Source organism: Rhincodon typus, chromosome 2 (assembly GCF_021869965.1).
Source record: "Rhincodon typus isolate 14 chromosome 2, sRhiTyp1.1, whole genome shotgun sequence".
NCBI lineage: Eukaryota > Metazoa > Chordata > Chondrichthyes > Orectolobiformes > Rhincodontidae > Rhincodon > Rhincodon typus.
The window spans coordinates 13,935,119-13,953,388 of record NC_063333.1 but is presented as its reverse complement, the minus strand read 5'-3'; the positions used below and the strand labels follow the sequence as shown (position 1 = coordinate 13,953,388).

The following is an 18,270-nucleotide window of genomic DNA, read 5'->3' as shown; positions in this document are numbered from 1 at the left end:
ATAACATTGAGTGTCAAGGAATGGTGCTAATATTCTCTTTTGTTGGACATGGTCATTGCCTGGCACTTGTATGGTGTGAATGTTAGTTGTATTTGAGAGTCGAAGTGTAAGAGATTGATAGGGAGATCTCTGTAGTTAGGAGTGCAAATAGGTGTTTGTGTGGCCACAAGTGTGACTCTAAGATGGCATGTTGCCTCCCTGGTATCGGGGAGAAAGTATGTCTCTGAGTGGGCACAGAAGGTAAGGTGAGCAGGCAGATGTTGTCCATATAGTACCAACGGCAGAAAGAGAGATGAGGCCCTGCAAAGGGAATTAAAGGAGTTAGGTAGAAAGTTGAAAAACAGGACCTCCTAGGGTTGTAATCTTGGGAGTTTTATGTACTTAGAGGATATTCCTGTGGGATTGTCCACTGAAGCTGTATGGGTGGAACTTGGAATTAAGAAGGGGATGATCACCTTGATTGGATTGTACTGTAGTCCCCACCAATACTCGAGGATACTGAGGAAGCTTACTGGGGACAGTCAGTATCTTGCTTGTTGAGAATCGCCTGTGAGGTTGAACGATAAGGATGACGATAGATATTGAAAGTTTCATTGAAAAGGACGAGGAAGCATTTGTAAAATTTAGGAAACTGAAATCAGACAAGTCCCTTGAAGAATATGAAGGAAGCAGGAAAGAAATTGACAAGGAATTAAGAAGGCTGAATAGACCTTGAAATATGCTTTGGAAGTAGAATTAAGGGGAATCCCAAACCATTTTACACTTATTAGGAGCAAGAGGGTAGCTAGGGAAAGAACAGACTCCCTCAAAAAACAGAGGGTGTTTAGGTGTGGAGCCAGAGCAAGTGGGCTGAGGTCCTTAATGTTTACTTTGCATTGGTATTCACCAAGGAGAAGGACATAGATGATGGTAAGATTAATGAAGGTATGTTGATATTAAAACCATAAGACATAGGAGCAGAAATTAAGCCATTTGGCCTATTGAGTCTGTTCCGCCATTCAATCATGGCTGATAAGTTCCTCAACCCCATTCTCCTGCTTTCTCCCCATAACCCTTGATAATCAAGAACCTGTCTATCTCAGTCTTAAATGTACTCAGTGACCTGGCCTCCACAGCTTTTTGTGGCAGTGAATTCCATAGATTCACTACTCTCTGGCTGAAGATGTTTCTCCTTAATTCTGTTCTAAAAGGTCTTCCCTTTACTCTAAGGCTGTGCCCTTGGGTCCTAGTCTCTCCTACCAATGGAAGCATCTCCCCAACATCCACTCTGTCCAGGCCATTCCGTATTCTCTAAGTTTCAATTGGATCCCCCCCTCATCCTTCTGAGCTCCAATGAGTATAGTCCCAGAGTCCTCAAACGTTCCTCATATGTTAAGCTTCCCATTCCTGGGACCATTCTCGTGAACCTCCTCTGAACCCACTCCAGGGCCAGTACATCCTTCCTGAGATATGGGGCCCAGAACTACACACAATACTCCAAATGTGGCCTGACCAGAGCCTTATAAAGCGTCAGTAGTGCATCCCTGCTTTTATATTCCAGTCCTCTCAAAATAAATGCCAACATTGCATTTGCCTTCCTGACTACTGAATCATCCTGCAAGTTTACCTTGAGAGAATTCTGGACTGGAACTCCCAAGTCTCTTTGCACTTCAGGCTTCTGAATTTTCTCCCCATTTAGAAGAGCATTCTAAGGGCATATTCTAGGGCATGTCGATATTAAGGAAGCGGCAGTGGTGTTGGGTGTCTTGAAAACATTTGAGGTAGGCAGGTCCCCATGGCGTGAGGGGTTTTATCCCAGGATACTGAGGGAGGCAAGGGAGGACATTGCTGGGGTCTTTACAGAGATTTTGCTATTCTCTGTAGCCACAGGTGAGGTCCCAAATGACTGGAGAATAACCAACATTGTTCCTTTGTTTAAGAAGGACAGCAGGGATAATCCAGGAAATTATAGGCCATTGAATCTTTAGAATTTTTAGAGACTTTAGAGTTTGTTAGGTACAGAATTTACTTGTATTTGGAAAAGAATGGATTTTATTGTGGATAGTCAGCATGGCTTTGTGCAGGGGAGGTCTTGTCTCTCAGATTTGAGTCTTTTGAGGGAATGATGAATGAGAGTAGGGCAGTGGATGTAGTCTAAATTGACTTCACTGGAGCATTTGACAAGATCCCACAGTAGGCTTGTCCAGAAGATTAATTCACATGGGATCCACAGAGAGTTGGCAAGTTGGATACAAAATTGGCTTGGTCAATAAAAGACGGAGGGTAGTTGTGGACGGCTGTTTTTCTGACTGGAGGTTTGTGTTCTACAAGGATCAATGCTGAGACCTCAGTTGTTTGTACTATGTATAAATGATTTGGATGAAAACGCAGGTGGTCTTATTACAAAGTTTTGTACATGTCTTGAAAATTGGTGGAGATATCGACAGTGAGGAAGGTTGTCAGAGATACAGCAGGATGTAGCTCAGTTGGAAAGTTGGGTGGAAGAATGTCAGATGGCGTTTTATCCAGACAAATGTGAGGGAATGCATTTGGGGGGGGGCGGGTGGGGGTCAAATGCAAGGGAAAAGTAACCAGTGAATGGCAGGACTCTTAGGAATATTTATATACAAGAGGGATCTTGGCCGCAAGTCCATAGCTCCCTGAAAGTGGCAACACAAATGGATAAGATAGTAAAGAAGGCATATGGCATGCTTGCCTTCATTGGTGAAAGCACTGAGCATAAACGTTGGCAAGTTATGTTGCACCTGTTTTTGAATCCTTATATAGTTGGAGTATTGTGTGCAGTTTTGATTGCAACACTATAAGAAGGATTTGGAGATGGTAGAAAAGAAGTTTGCCAAGATGTTGAGATAACAAGGTGTAGAGCTGGATGAACACAACAGGCCAAGCAGCATCAGAGGAGCAAGTAGGCTGATGTTTCGGGTTTGGACCCATCTTTTTCTGAAGGGTCCAGACCCGAAACGTCAGCTTTCCTGCTTGGCCTGCTGTGTTCATCTAGCTCTACACCTTGTTATCTCAGGTTCTCCAGCAACTGCAGTTCCTACTACCTTTGCCAAGATGTTGCCTGGATTGGAGATTATTAGCTATAAGGAGAGGTTGGGCAAACTTGGATTGTTTTTGCTGAAGTGTTGGAGGCTGAGGAGTGACCTGATAGGAATATATAAAATTGAGAGGCATGGATGGGATGGAAATGTCAAATACTAGCTGGCATAGGTTTAAAGTGAGAGGGATAAGTTTAAAGGGTATATGAAGGGCAAGTTTATTTACGTAAAGGGTGGTAGGTGCGTGGAATGTGCTGCCAGGGGAGGTGGTAGAAGCAGGTATGATAGCAACTTTTAAGAGGCACTTAGACAAGGCACTGGAACAGAAGGATATGGACCATGTGCAAATGGGTGGGATTAGTTTAGAATGGCATCATGGTCAGTGCAGATATGGTGGTTCAAAGGTCTGTTCCTGTGCTGTACTATGTTCTGTATCATTGTCCATTCAAACCTGGCTGCTTTCCGAGGTTTGCTGCTTTCGGGCACACTCAGCGTCAGTGTTAAGGAGTTGCAGCTGGTGCAATGTCATGCAATCATACGCGAATACCTCCACTTCTGACTTTATGATGAAGGGAAGGTCATTGAAGCAGTTGAAGATGTTTGGGCCTAGGGCACTACCTGAGAAACTCCTGCAATTATGCACTAGAGCTGAGACAACCACTTTCTAACAATGACAGCATCTTCATTGTGCTTCATATGACTCCAATTAGCAGAGAAATTTTCCCCTTGATTCCACTGTCAGTTTTGCTAGGATTCCTTGATGCTACTGTCGGTCAAATGTGACCTTGATGTTGAGTGCAGACACTCTCACCTCGGCTGTGGAGTCCAGCTGTTTTGTCCACGTTTACGGACCTCAGCTACAATGAGGACAGGAGCTGAGTAGCCCTAGTGGAACCCAGACTGGCATCACTGAGTGGGTTGTTACTTAGCAACCACAGCTTGAAAGCAGTTGGGTGATGAACTTGAGTAGATCGACAAGGCAGTGCTCGGCTGGGTGGGATTTGTCCTGAAATACTGGAACAGCTCTGCTAGGAATATGGCATGTTCTAGACATGTCCTATGTTGCCTGAATATTGTCAACATTCATAGCCTTTGTAGTATCCAATGCCTTCAACCATTTCATGATATCACATAGCATGAATTGATTTGGTTGAAGACTGGCATGTGAGATGTGGACACCTCTAGATGATGCCAGAATGGATCATCCACTTAACACTTCTAGCTGAAGATTGTTGCACAGGCTGCAGCCTTGATCTTTTCACTGATGTGCTGTACTCTCCCATCATTGAGGATTGGGATATTTTTGGAACTGATACCTCCAGTGATTTCTTCAGTTGCCCTCCACCATTCATGACTGGATGTGACATGTTGCAGAGCTTAGATCTGATCTGTTGTTTGTGGGAGCACTGTCTCTTCCTGCTAATGCTGTATTTATATAAGTAGCCCTGTGTTGCGGCTTCACCAGGTTCACACCTTGTTTTCAGGTATGCTTAACGCCCTCCTGTGCTCTTTATTGAACCAGGATTGGTACCCCTGACTTTATGGTTGTGGCACAGTGGAAGACATGATGAGCCTTGAGGTTGCAGAGGCAGTTCAGCTGTTGCTGATAGCCCGTAGCACTGCATAATACCCAGGCTTGAGTTGCAAGGTCTGTTCAAAATCTTATCCTGTTTACTATAGTGGTAGTGCCACACAACACAATGGAGGGTATCCTCCATGTTAAGATGGGACTTTGTCTGCCCAAGAATGGGTGATCGCTCAGTTAATGCAGTCATGACAAATGATGCATCACGACAAGCAAATTGGAGAGGATAAGGTCAAGTTTGCTGTTCCCTCAGGTAATGTTATGTCGGATTATTGATGCGTGAACCAGAGGTTTTAAGTTAAAATCCCAATATTACACGCTTTAAAACATTTTTTGAGACAAATTGACGTTATATTATTAAGCTATTGGTAAAGACAGCAGTGGTTCAGTGACGAGTCCCAATCAATTCAGTTACTAGGGATATGCCACTCATACTTTGAGAACAGGTTTTATGTACAAGAAAAATCAGAAGGGTAAAAAACCCATTGGAAAAGGTGATAATATTAGTTGACTGCACAAATTCATGTGGATTGTATCCATAATTATATGCTAGTCTCTTATTGTAACACACAATGTAGCACTATTACTGATAAAATGCAGTGCGTTAATTAGTCCCTTGTGGTATTTGCAAAATACCTTTTTCTATAATAGGCTTTTTGTACAGTTCCCCAAAGCATTTCAAACAGGCAGTAGGCTGTATGCTGCAGTAATTTGTTAACAGCTCCTCTGGATAAGTAATTTGAAAAATTATCTAAACAGTCCTACCTTGTTAAAATAAAATGTCCCCTGCATATGTGAATTTACATTTTTATTTTTGTTTATCAAGAAATAGTCTGTTTAGAGATTTGCCTGAGCAGCAAAAGACTCATTTCTATGTTAAATTTGAATTATCTGGAATAATTTTACTGAATTATTAGCTTATAAATGTTGGATATCTGTGTTGCTGTCTTATCCCACCAGGTCATGTCCACAGGGAGGACATGGAACAGATACCAAAAAGACTTGATTTTTAATCGGTTCAGATGGGACTGTTTCCTCCTTTTAGGAAGACCTCTTTCAAGCAGTTTGTTTTATTTGTATCTCTAGTGGTAAATAATTTTGAGTCAAAATACTTCCCTTCCTGCACGTTTTCCGATTAAATTCTTAACAAATCAAGTTTATGAAGGCTGATGCTGAAAATGGGCAGCTGTTAATTAATTCTTTTAATGTTGCGTGGTTAGCTTCTTTCTTTGTTACGACAGTTCTTAGAGTGAGCAATTATTCAACTCTTTTAATGTTGAAGTGTGGCCCAATCGATTTTTGGCAATTATTAACTATAGAATAACAATGTAATATAAGGGAGCCATTTGATTTGCTATTTGTTGAACTATCATTCAGTTTTAGTCAAATATCTGTCATTCAGAAATCATCATAATCCGTTGTTAAGGAAATAATAATGGGACATTTGAAAAGTCAAAACACCATCCATCAGAGTCAACATGGTTTTATGAAGGGTATAACATGTTTGATGGGTCTTTTTCTGGTTGGTCAAACGTAACTAATGGTGTGGCTCAGGGTTTGGTCCTTGAGGCCCCAACTATTTCTAGTCTTGGATCAGGAGGATAAAGCCGAATTTGCAGCTACTATTATTAAAATAGTTTGGAAAGTAAGTTACAGTAAAGAAATAAATTTACAAACAGATAAAAATAGGTTAGTTGAATGGACCAAAATTTGGCAAATGATGTTTGACATGGATAAGTGCACGGTGTCCATTTTGTCAGAGGAATAGGAAGGCTACTTAAGTGGCAAGAAACTTCGGGGTGCTTCAATGCAGAGGGATCTGGGTGTCCTCAACTACAAGTTGTAGAAAGCTAGTATGCAGATATAGCAGTTGCTAAGGGAGGCAAATGGAGTTATGGCATTTATTGCCAAAGTAATAAAGTATGAAAGGAGGGAAGTATTGCCGTGGCTGTACCCAGCATTAGTGAAAGTGCACCTGAAGAATTGTATACAGAATTGGTCTCCTTACTGAAGAAGGGTATGGTTGCATGGGAGGCAGTTCTGAGGACATTCATGGAATTGATTCTAGAGATGAGGGCTTTGTCTTGAGAGATTGAGCAGTTTAGACCTATATTCTCCAGAGTTTAGAATGAGAGTGATCTAATTGAGGCATGTAAGATACTAAAGGAGATTAACAAAGTCGATGTAGAAAGTATGTTTCCTCTTTATTGTGCAATCTAGAATGCGAGGTCATAACTTTAGAATGGGGGTAGCAGATTTAAACCAGAGATGAGAAAATATTTCTAAAACACAGGGTCATTTACTTCTGGAATTTCCTATCCCAGACTGTGGTTGATGCTGGTACATGGAGTAAATTTAAGGAGAAGATAAGTAGATCTTTAATTAGTAACAGGTGGAAATGGAAAGTGGGAAGGAAACTGGAGTTGAGGCTGAGGTGAGATCAACCATGATCATATTAAGTGGTGGAAAAGGCTCAAGGGGCTGAATCATCTACTCTTCTAGTTATTGTGTTCTTACTATCCATGTCATTATATGAAGTCTACATTTGCTTAATGGTTAAAGAACTTAATTAAATTTCTGTGTGTCAAGTTAATTAAATGTTTCTCCCCTTTTCCCTTCTCTGAATATGTTATTGTAAGGTATATGACAATCTACCTCTTATCCTATGAAGTAGGGAATCGACTCAGCTGTTGGTCATAACCATCAATATTGGCAGCCTAGTTCACTATATGCCTGTGCAATTGAATCGGTTTCCATCTAATACCCACAAATCTATCGGGCAGGTTGCTGTACAATAAACAGTGACAGGAGCCTTCACTTCGCGCACATCCAGGGTTGCTGAAACCAGTTGTAGTTGTGTTCCTGAAATCGTCTAACTTTGGTTGATGTAAAGGCACACAAGTAAAGAACATCACTGGGTTTAAAATTTTTGAGAAGACTTGTAGCTCAGGTTGTGCATGAGGTTGTTGATTTGTTCGCCGAGCTAGTAGGTTGGTTTGTTTCACCCGTAGGGGTTTATATTTTTGAGAAAACTTGTTAAATCAACATCACTGGATGTTTGTTTTACTGATTTGACCAGAAGGGAATATAAATCTTTTGTCTGAGATCCAGCTTCCCCAATAATATTCAATCAGTGAAATTGCTTGCATGGGTGTTATTTTCATGTAACTGGAAATTCAGCTATTTTAGATTTTCACACATTTGAACACTGGATGATGATCTGCTTTCAGTAAATATAAGACCATAAGACATAGGAGCAGAAATTAGGCTATTCAGTCCATCAAGTCTGCTGTGCCATTCAATCATGGCTGATAAGTTCCTCAACCTCATTCTCTTGCTTTCTCCCTGTAACCCTTGATCCCCTTGCTAATCAAGAACCTATCTATCTCGGTCTTCAGTGTACTCAATGACCTGGCCTCCACAGCCTTCTGTGGCAGTGAATTCCATAGATTCACCACTCTCTGGCTGAAGAAGTTTTTCCTTATCTCCATTCTAAAAGGTCTTCCCTTTATTCTAATACCTTACTGTCTTAGTAATCAGGATATTCTTGTGAATTTGATGTATTTTTTAATGGGGTGGGGATTGCATGTTTTACACAATGTAGCTATAATAATGTGTTGCTCCTTTTGCAGCAATGAACAGCTCTGTGCCTTGTGCTATTGTGGTGAACGCAGCTCACTGGGGCAGGGTGAGTTGAAAAGATTCAACCCAACTCCAGATTTTATAGTACTAAGGAAGAGCCCATCTCAAGCAAAACAAGATGGTACTGATAGTTTGGAGGATGTTAATGACAAGAACCACAAACAATGTCCCTCTTCACAAATGTGGCAGCAAAAGTGAGTAATTATCTTATTCATTAAAAAAGCTTTTTTCTTCTGTCCCATTTTTGATCTGTTTTGATCTTGTCAAAATCTTATGCCTTTCATTAGTAACTGGAATTCTTGGATTCTGGATAGGAAGGTATTTGTTTTACATTGTAGTGCTTCAGATTGCAGAAATTCACTTTTTTAACTTGGTGCCATGGGATTCACTGAGGAAAGGTCATGAGATTGTGGCAAGGGGTACATGGAATGTGTGGGAATATTTATGGGACTGCCAATATGACCCATGCTGAATTGATGCCTGATTTTCAGAATACTCCACTAGTATTTGACTAAATTGCGTAAATGGCTTTGTGGGTTTTTTAAAAAGGAACTTCTATTGGCCTCCATTCTGAAAGAATGTACACCATTTGAAACTCCAGATGTAATTTCATGGCTGAATATTTACTGCCAAAACATGTTCCACATGGTAGGCTCATTGAGAAAGTAAGGAGGCATGGGATTTGAGGAAATTTAGCTGTCTGGATACAAAACTGGCTGTCCAATAGAAGAAAGTGGGTGGTAGTAGATGGAAAGTATTCAGCCTGGAGCTCGGTGACCAGTGGTGTTCCGCAGGGATCTGTTCTGGAACCCCTGCTCTTTGTGACCTTTATAAATGACTTGAATGAGGAAGTGGAAGGGTGAGTTGATAAGTTTGCCAATGATACGAAGGTTGGTGGAGTTGTGGACAGTGTGGAGGGCTGTTGTAGGTTGCAATGGGACGTTGACAGGATGCAGAGCTGGGTAAAGAAGTGGCAGATGGAATTCAACCCAGAAAAGTGTGAAGTGATTCATTTTGGAAGGTCGAATTTGAATGCAGAATACAGGGTTAATGGTAGGATTCTCGGCAATGTGGAGGAACAGCGGGATCTTGAGGTCCACGTCCATAGATCCCTCAAACTTGCTACCCAAGTTGATAGGGTTGTAATGAAGGCGTTTGGTTTGTTGGCTTTCATTGGCAGGGGAATTGAGTTTAAGAGCCATGAGGTTGTGCTGCAGCTCTATAAACCTCTGGTTAGACCAGACTTGGAATATTCATGTTCAATTCTGGTCACCTCATTACAGGAAGGATGTGGAAGCTTCAGAGAGAGTGCAGAGGAGATTTACCAGGATGCTGCCTGGACTGGAGGGCAGGTCTTGTGAGGAAAGGTTGAGGGAGCTTGGGCTTTTCTCATTGGAATGAAGAAGGATGAGAGGTGACTTAATAGAGGTGTACAAGATGATGAGAGGCATAATAGAGTGGATACCCGGAGACTTCTTCCCAGGGCGGAAATGACTATTACAAGGGGGCATAATTTTAAGGTGATTGTAGGAAGGTATGGAGGAGATGTCAGAGGTAGGTTCTTGACACAGAGAGTGGTGGGCGTGTGGAATGTGCTGCCGGCAGTGGTAGTGGAGTCAGATATTTGAGACTTTTAAGTGACTCTTGAATAGGCACATGGATGATAGTAAAATGTAGGGTATGCAGGATAGATTGATCTTAGTAGGATAATAGGTCGGCACAAGATTGTGGGCTAAAGGACCTGTACTGTGCTGTACTGTTCTATGTTCTATGTTGTGGGCTATGTTATTATTTGTATTCATGTAGGAGGGGAAAAATGGAAAAAGTTAATTATACATAATGCTGATTGAATCAGAAGGACAGATGCACCAGTTAATTTACTGTGTTTCATTTGTTCATAAAGTTGCCATTATAAATGCTAGTTCATGTCCTATGTGTTATACCAAGGGAATGGAGAGGTGGGATAATAAACGGGTATCTTTCATAAAGAGGTTGAAAGAAGATGGAAGAAGGGACTGCCTAAGAGAAGACAGTTGGTGAATTTTTAGAATGGTCTTGGGGAGCCAATTGAAACACGTAAGATCAGTCATTTTCGTGCAGAATTGGGACAGGTTTTTGAGTAGAAAATTAAATGAAGGATATAAGCCGTATTCTGATATTCGAATTCATAGGCCAACCTAACAGGTTGAAATAGTGCTGTAGCCTTTCGTAAGAAAAAAAAAGACAAGTACAGCGCAGGAATAGGCTCTTTGACCCTCCAAGCCTGTGCCGATCATCATGCCCTGACTAAACGAAAAAGCAAACTTTCTGCCCTTGGTCCATATCCCTCTATTCATTCCCTGTTCAAGTAACACTCCAGTTACCTCTTAAATGTCACCAACGTGCCTGTTTCCACCAGCTCTTCTGGCAAGTGCGTTCCAGGCTCCTACCACTGTCTGCATGTAAAAATTGCCTCTCGCATCTCCCTTAAACTTTCCCCCCTCACTTTGAACCTGTGCCACCTTGTAATTGAAACTTCAAGCCTGGGAAAACGGTCTCTGAATATCCACCCTATCTATGCTTATCATAATTTTGTAAACTTCTATCAGGTCTCGTCTCAACTGGCGTATTTCCAGTGAAAACAATCCGAGTCTTTATAACCTTTTCTCATAGCCTTGAGACCAGGCAACATCCTGGTGAACCTTCTCTGCCCTCTCTCCAAAGCTTCCATTTCCTTCTGAGATAACACGGTGTAGAGCTGGATGAACACAGCAGGCCAAGCAGCATCAGAGGAGCAGGAAAGCTGACGTTTCGGGTCGAGACCCTTTTCCAGAAATGTGGGAGGGGAAGGGGATTCTGAAATAAATAGGGAGAGAGGGGGAGGCGGATAGAAGATGGATAAAGGAGAAGATAGGTGGAGAGGAGACAGACAGGTCAAAGAGGCGGGGTTGGAGACAGTAAAGGTGAATGTAGGTTGGGAGTTAGGGAGGGGATAGGTCAGTCCAAGGAGGACAGACAGGTCAGGGGGGCGGGATGAGGTTAGTGGGTAGGAGATGGGGGTGGGGATTGAGGTGGGAGGAATGGTTAGGGAGGCGGGGACGAGCTGGGCTGGTTTTGGGATGCGGTCGGGGGAGGGGAGATTTTGAAGCTTGTGAAGTCCACATTGATACCCTTGGGCTGCAGGGTTCCCAAGTGGAATATGAGATGCTGTTCCTGCAGCTTTCGGGTGGCATCATTGTGGCAATGCAGGAGGCCCAGGATGGACACGTCGTCCAAGGAGTGGGAGGGAGTTGAAATGGTTCGCGACTGGGAGGTGTAGTTGTTTGTTGCGAACCGAGCGTAGGTGTTCCGCAGAGTGATCCCCAAGCCTCCGCTTGGTTTCCCTGATGTAGAGGAGGCCACAACGGGAACAGCAGATACAGTATACCACATTGGCAGATGTGCAGGTGAACCATTCCTCCCACCCCCATCTCCTACCCGCTAACCTCATCCCGTCTGCTTGACCTGTCCGTCCTCCCTGGACCGACCTATCCCCTCCCTAACTCCCCACCCACATTTATCTTTACTGGCTCCAACCCCGCCTCTTTGACCTGTCTGTCTCCTCTCCACCTATCTTCTCCTCTATCCATCCTCTATCCGCCTCTCCCTATTTATTTCAGAATCCCCTTCCCCTCCCCCATTTCTGAAGAAGGGTCTCGACCCAAAACGTCAGCTTTCCTGCTCTTCTGATGCTGCTTGGCCTGCTGTGTTCATCCAGCTCTTCACAGTGTTATCTCAGATTCTCCAGCATCGGCAGTTCCTACTATCTCTGTAAAAATTTTAACCCCACTGCAAAGCCTCTTCTAAGGATGCCCACCTTTAAAGAAGTTGCCCTCCTCCCTCCGGAAAAACCTCAGTGTATCCCTCTCCCACTGCAACCCTGTTGTAAACTCTTTGGCCCTGAAACTGCTCGACCACGTCCTAAAGCAAACCAGGTACTACAGCCACATTGCCTTTGTGTACCTGCCTACGGAACCGGATCATCCCCAATGGACTACAGTCTACATTTAAGCCTTCCCAATTTGGCCCCAGCCGTGACGACCGCTACATTCACAACATTGATATCCTACAGAAGCGTTTCTCCCTGCGACTCCTGAAAGACACACTCGCTGCAATGTGCCGGCATCTCCAGGCACTACAATCAAGCCTACCTCAGCTCAGAGCCTCCCTCTCCCAGACCTGCAAAGGACCTCTCCTGTTTTTTATTCTTCGTAAGATCCACAACCTGAACTCTCAATTCTATTCTGCTTTAATGGACACTAAAAACCGAAAGTACTTTAAACTTATTGGTGCCTGCCACCCTACCCAGGACCTTCCCCACCATGTGCCTGCCGCCATTGGCCATGTGGCCACCTTTGGAGCACCAACGGTTTCCACTGATGACGTCACATCCGCCACCGCCCGGTACACCACTTGAGGTGCAGCCAACGCCACTGACACCACTGCTGATGCCGCCGCCTCCGCCTCCGTTTCTGAGGCCGACATAGACATTGAGGACGCCGCTGCCACCAACATCCAAGATTTACCAGCCGACGTTGCTCCGCCCACCTCTGTCGCTCCACCCACCACCGACATCACTCTGCCCACCGCTGACGTCGCTCTGCCCACCACCACCTCAGCCAGCAACTCCAGAGGAGACAGTAGCACCCAGTCCTACCGAGTCTTCACCATCCCCCCAGACCTCCCCCTTACTGAGGGTGAACGGTCAGTCCTCAGTGAAGGGCTCACCTTTGTCCCCCTCCACCCAAACATCAAGTACAACTCACGTTTGGACATTGAGCAGTTTTTACGCCGCCTCCGCCTCCGCGCTTACTTCTTTAACCGTGAGCCTAACCCTCCATCTACTGACCCCTTCTCCCGCCTCCAACACACCCTCTCCTCCTGGACACCACCCCAAGGCCTCCTACCCTCCCTCAACCTCTTCATGTCCAACTGCTGTCGAGACATCGATCGCCTCAACCTCTCCACCCCTCTCATCCACTCCAACCTCTCCCCCACAGAACGTGCAGCCCTCCTCTCCAATCCCAACCTCACCACAAAACCCGCGGGCAAGGGAAGCGCAGTTGTAGTATGGCGCACTGACCTCTACATCACCGAGGCCAGGCGCCAACTCTCTGACACCTCCTCCTACTGCCCCCTTGATCATGATCCCACCCCCAACCAGCAAACCATCATCTCCCAGCCCATCCACAACCTCCATCGCTTCAGGTGACCTCCCACCCACAGCCTCCAACCTCATCGTTCCCCAACCCCGCACCGCCCGCTTCTATCTCCTTCCCAAAATCCACAAACCTGACTGCCCTGGTCGACCCTTTGTCTCCGCCTGCTCCTGCCCCACCGAACTTATCTCCACCTATCTCGACTTCATTTTCTCCCCCTTGGTCCAGGAACTCCCTACCTTCGTCCGTGACACCACCCACGCTCTCCATCTCCTCCAAGACTTCCGATTCCCTGGTCCTCAACACCTCATTTTTACCATGGACGTCCAGTCCCTATACACCTGCATTCCCCATACAGATGGCCGAAAGGCCCTCCGCTTCTTCCTGTCCCGCAGGCCCGACCATTCCCCTTCCACTGACACCCTCACCCGCTTAGCCGAACTCATCCTCACCCTAAACAACTTCTCTTTCAATTCCTCCCACTTCCTACAGACAAAGGGGGTGGCCATGGGTACCTGCATGGGCCCAAACTTTGCCTGTCTCTTTGTAGGATACGTGGAACAATCCCTCTTCCAAAGCTACACTGGCCCTTTCCACCACCTCTTCTTCCGTTACATCGATGACTGTAATGGTGTCGCCTCGTGTTCCCACGAGGAGCTCAAACAGTTCATCCACTTCACTAACACCTTCCACCCCAACCTTAAGTTCACCTGGACCATCTCTGATACCTCTCTCTCCTTCCTGGACACCTCTATCTCCATCTCTGGCATCCGCCTGGAAACTGATATCGATTTCAAGCCTACTGACTCCCACAGCTACCTAGAATACACCTCCACCCACCCACCTTCCTGCAAAAATGCCATCTCTTATTCCCAATTCCTTTGCATCCCCCGCATCTGCTCCCGAGATGAGGCATTCCGCTCCTGGACATCCCAGATGTCCTTGTTTTTCAAGGACCGCAACTTCCCCTCCACAGTGGTTGAAAATGCCCTTGACCATGTCTCTCGCATTTCCCGCAACTCATCCTTCACACCCCCTACCCGCAATAACAACCAAAACAGAAACCCCTCGTCTTCACCTAAAGCCCCATCAACCTCCGGATCCAACGCATAATCCTCCGACACTTCTGCCATCTGCAATCTGACCCCACTACCAAACATATTTTTCCCTCCCCATCCTTATCTGCTTCCCTGAGGGACCACCCTTTCCGTGACTCCCTTGTCTGCTCCACACTCCTCTCCAGCCCCACCACCCCCAGCACTTCTCCCTGCAACTGGAGCAAGTGCTACACCTGCCCCTACACCCCCTCCCTCACCCCCATCCCAGGCCCTAAGAAGACCTTCCACATCAAACAGATGTTCACCTGCACATCTGCTAATGTGGTATACTGTATCCGCTGTTCCCGTTGTGGCCTCCTCTACATCAGGGAAACCAAGCAGAGGCTTGAGGGCCACTTTGCGGAACACCTACGCTCAGTTCGCAACAAACAACTACACCTCCCAGTCGCGAACCATTTCAACTCCCCCTCCCACTCCTTGGACGACGTGTCCGTCCTGGGCCTCCTGCATTGCCACAATGATGCCACCCGAAAGCTGCAGGAACAGCATCTCATATTTCGCTTGGGAACCCTGCAGCCCAAGGGTATCAATGTGGACTTCACAAGCTTCAAAATCTCCCCTCCCCCAACTGCATCCCAAAACCAGCCCAGCTCGTCCCCGCCTCCCTAACCTGTCCTTCCTCCCACCTCAAGCCCCACCCCCATCTCCTACCTCCTAACCTCATCCCGCCCCCTTGACCTGTCCGTCCTCCCTGGACCGACCTTTCCCCTCCCTAACTTCCCACCTACATTCACCTTTACTGGCTCTAACCCCGCCTCTTTGACCTGCCTGTCTCCTCTCCACCTATCTTCTCCTTTATCCATCTTCTATCCGCCTCCGCCTCCCCCTCTCTCCGTATTTATTTCAGAATCCCCTTCTCCTCCCCCATTTCTGAAGAAGGGTCTCGACCCAAAATGTCAGCTTTCCTGCTCCTCTGATGCTGCTTGGCCTGCTGTATTCATCCAGTTCTACACCATGTTATCTCAGATTCTCCAGCATCGGCAGTTCCTACTATCCCCTTCCATTTCCTTCTGGTAGTGTGGTGGCCAAAACTGTGCACACTACTCCAAATGTGGCCTAGCAAGGGTTTTGTATAGCTGCAACATGGTTTGCTGACTATTCCCCTTTGCCCCTTCCGATGAAAGTAATCATGCCAAAGTAATCATCTTGGCCACCTGTGTTGCCACTTTTTGGGAACTGTGAACCTGCGCACCCAGATCCGTCTGTATGTTAATGTTCCTGCCATTTACAGTACAATTCACTTCTATAATTTGATCCTCCAAAATGCATCACCTGGCGCTTGTCTGGATTAAACTCCATCTGCATTTCTGTGCCCAGGTCGCATCTCAGGAGCCATTCTTTTGCATCTTTTCAGTGTTTTCACATCCTTAAAGTGTTAAAGTGTGGCGCCTAGAATGAGGAAAGCATTTTAATTGCAGATTTTTATTTAGTTTAAATTTCATTATCTACCATGGTGGAATTCAAGCCACTGTCCCGGACCATTTACCTGGAGTTGTGAACTGCTAGACCAATGGCATTACCACTATGCTACTGCTTCCCCTGGGACTATATATTCATAGAATCCTCACAGTGTGGAAAGAGGCCATTTGGCCTGTTAAGTCTGCACTAATCCTCCAATGAGCATCCCACCCTGTGCCAGCCCTCGACCCTGTAACCCGCTTTTATCATGGCTAATCCACCTAGTCTATACATCACTTCACCGTATGGACAATTTCGCATGACCAGTCTACCTAACCTGCACATCTTTAGTTATAGAGTCACACAGGACAGATAGGCCCTTCGGCCCAAGCTGGTCCATGCCAACAAAACTGCCCATCCACACTAATCCCATTTCCCTGCACTTGGTCTAAATCCTTCTAAACCTTTCCTATCCATGTATTCATCCAAGTGCCTTTTAAATGTTGTTCATGTACCCACCTCAGCTGGCAGCTCTTTCCATTTGTGTACCACCCTCTGTTTTCAAAAAAAAAAAAGAGTTGCCCCTCAGGCTCCCAAGTATTCTTTCCCCTCTTACCTTAAACTGATGCCCTGGGGTCCTCAATTCCCCAGCCCTGGGAAAAAGACTGAATGCATTCACCCTATCCATGCCCCTCATGATTTTGTACACTTCTATAAGATGCTCCCCCAAACCGCCCCCCCCCGCCCCCCCCCCGCCCCCCCCCCGCCAACCAGCTGAAAAGAAAAAAGTCCTAACTTGTCCAACCTCTCCGTACAGCTCAGACCCTTGAGTCCTGGCAACATCCTTGTAAATTTCTTCTGCACTCTTCCCAGTTTAATAGCATCCTTCCTGTAGCAAGGTGACCAAAACTGAACACAGTACTCCAAGTGCAGCCTCACCAGTGTCCTGTACAACTGCAACATAACTTCCCAACTTCTGTACTCATGCCCTGACTAATGAAGACCAGTGTGCCAAGAGCTGCCTTCACTGCCCTGTCTACCTGTGACTCCACTTTCAGAGAATTGTGCACCTGAATTGCAAGGCCCCTCTGTTCCACTACACTCCTTCAGGCCCTACCATTCACCATGAAACTCCTACCTCGATTTGACTTTCCAAAATGCAACACCTCACATTTATCTATATTAAACTCTATTTGCCATTTCTCAGCCCACTTCCCCAGCTGATCAAGATCCTGCTGCAATTTCTGTTAACCTTCCTCACTGTTCACAATACCACCTATTTTAGTGTCATCCGCAAGCTTAATAATCATGCCTTGTACACTCTCATCCAAATCATTGATCTAGATAACAAACAGCAATGGGCCCAGCACCAACCCCTGAGGCACACTATTAGTCACAGGCCTCCAGTCCGACAAGCATCCTTCCACTATGACCCTCTGCTTCCTACCGTCAAGCCAATTGTGTATCCAATTTGCCAGCTCTCCCTGCATTCCATGCAATCTAACCCTCCAGAGGAGCCTACCATGCGGAACCTTATCCAAGGCCTCACTGAAATCTGTATAGACTACGTCTACTGCCCTGCCCTTATCAACCTTCCTGGTCACTTCATCAGAATTCTTCACAAATTTTTGAGGCAAGATCTCCTATGCACATAGCCATGCTGATTACTCCTAATCAAACCCTGTCTTTCTAAATGCATGTATATTTATCCCTCAGAATCTTCTCAAGTAACTTACTTACCACAGATGTTAAGCTTATTGGTCTATAATTCCCAGGTTTTTCTTTCAGCCCTTCTTGAATAAGACCACAACATTCGCTACCCTCCGGTCTTTTGGGACCTCATCCGTGGCTAACAATGCAAATGTATCAGCCAGGGCCCCTGCAATTTCTTCTCTAGCCTCCTGCAGGTTTCTTTGATATATCTGCTCAGTACCAGGAGATTTATCCACCTTCATATACTGTGATATGGACTGTCCCTAACATATTGCCACTGACTCCCCCAACTTCCCAAGTCTTCATGTCTTTTTCCATGATAAATACAGAAGAGAAATATTCACTGAGGGCCTCGCCCATCTCCTGCGATTCCACACACTCATGTCCACTTTAGTCCTTCAGGAGTCCTATTCTCTCTAGTTATTCTTTTTCCTTTAATATACTTCAAGAATCTCTTTTGTATTCATCCTAATCTTCTCAGCCAAGGCTATCTCGTGCCCCCTTTTCGCCCTCCTGATTTCCTCCTTCAGTAAATTCCTGTATTCCCTGTATATCTTCAGGATTCCCTTGATCCCAGTTGCCTGTACCTGAGCCAT

The 18,270-nt window shown here is 45.5% G+C and overlaps 1 protein-coding gene across 3 annotated transcripts in view; it reads left to right on the top strand.

Moving 5' to 3' along the window:
- The window catches only part of LOC109936458 (histone-lysine N-methyltransferase 2C-like), a 304,428-nt gene that overhangs the window by 219,196 nt on the left and 66,962 nt on the right, over positions 1-18,270 (top strand). For all 3 annotated transcript variants that reach the window (XM_048606795.1, XM_048606794.1, XM_048606796.1), the window contains exon 5: positions 8,259-8,462. In XM_048606795.1, the coding sequence (XP_048462752.1) occupies positions 8,259-8,462 (204 nt within the window). The remainder of the gene's footprint in view (positions 1-8,258; positions 8,463-18,270) is intronic.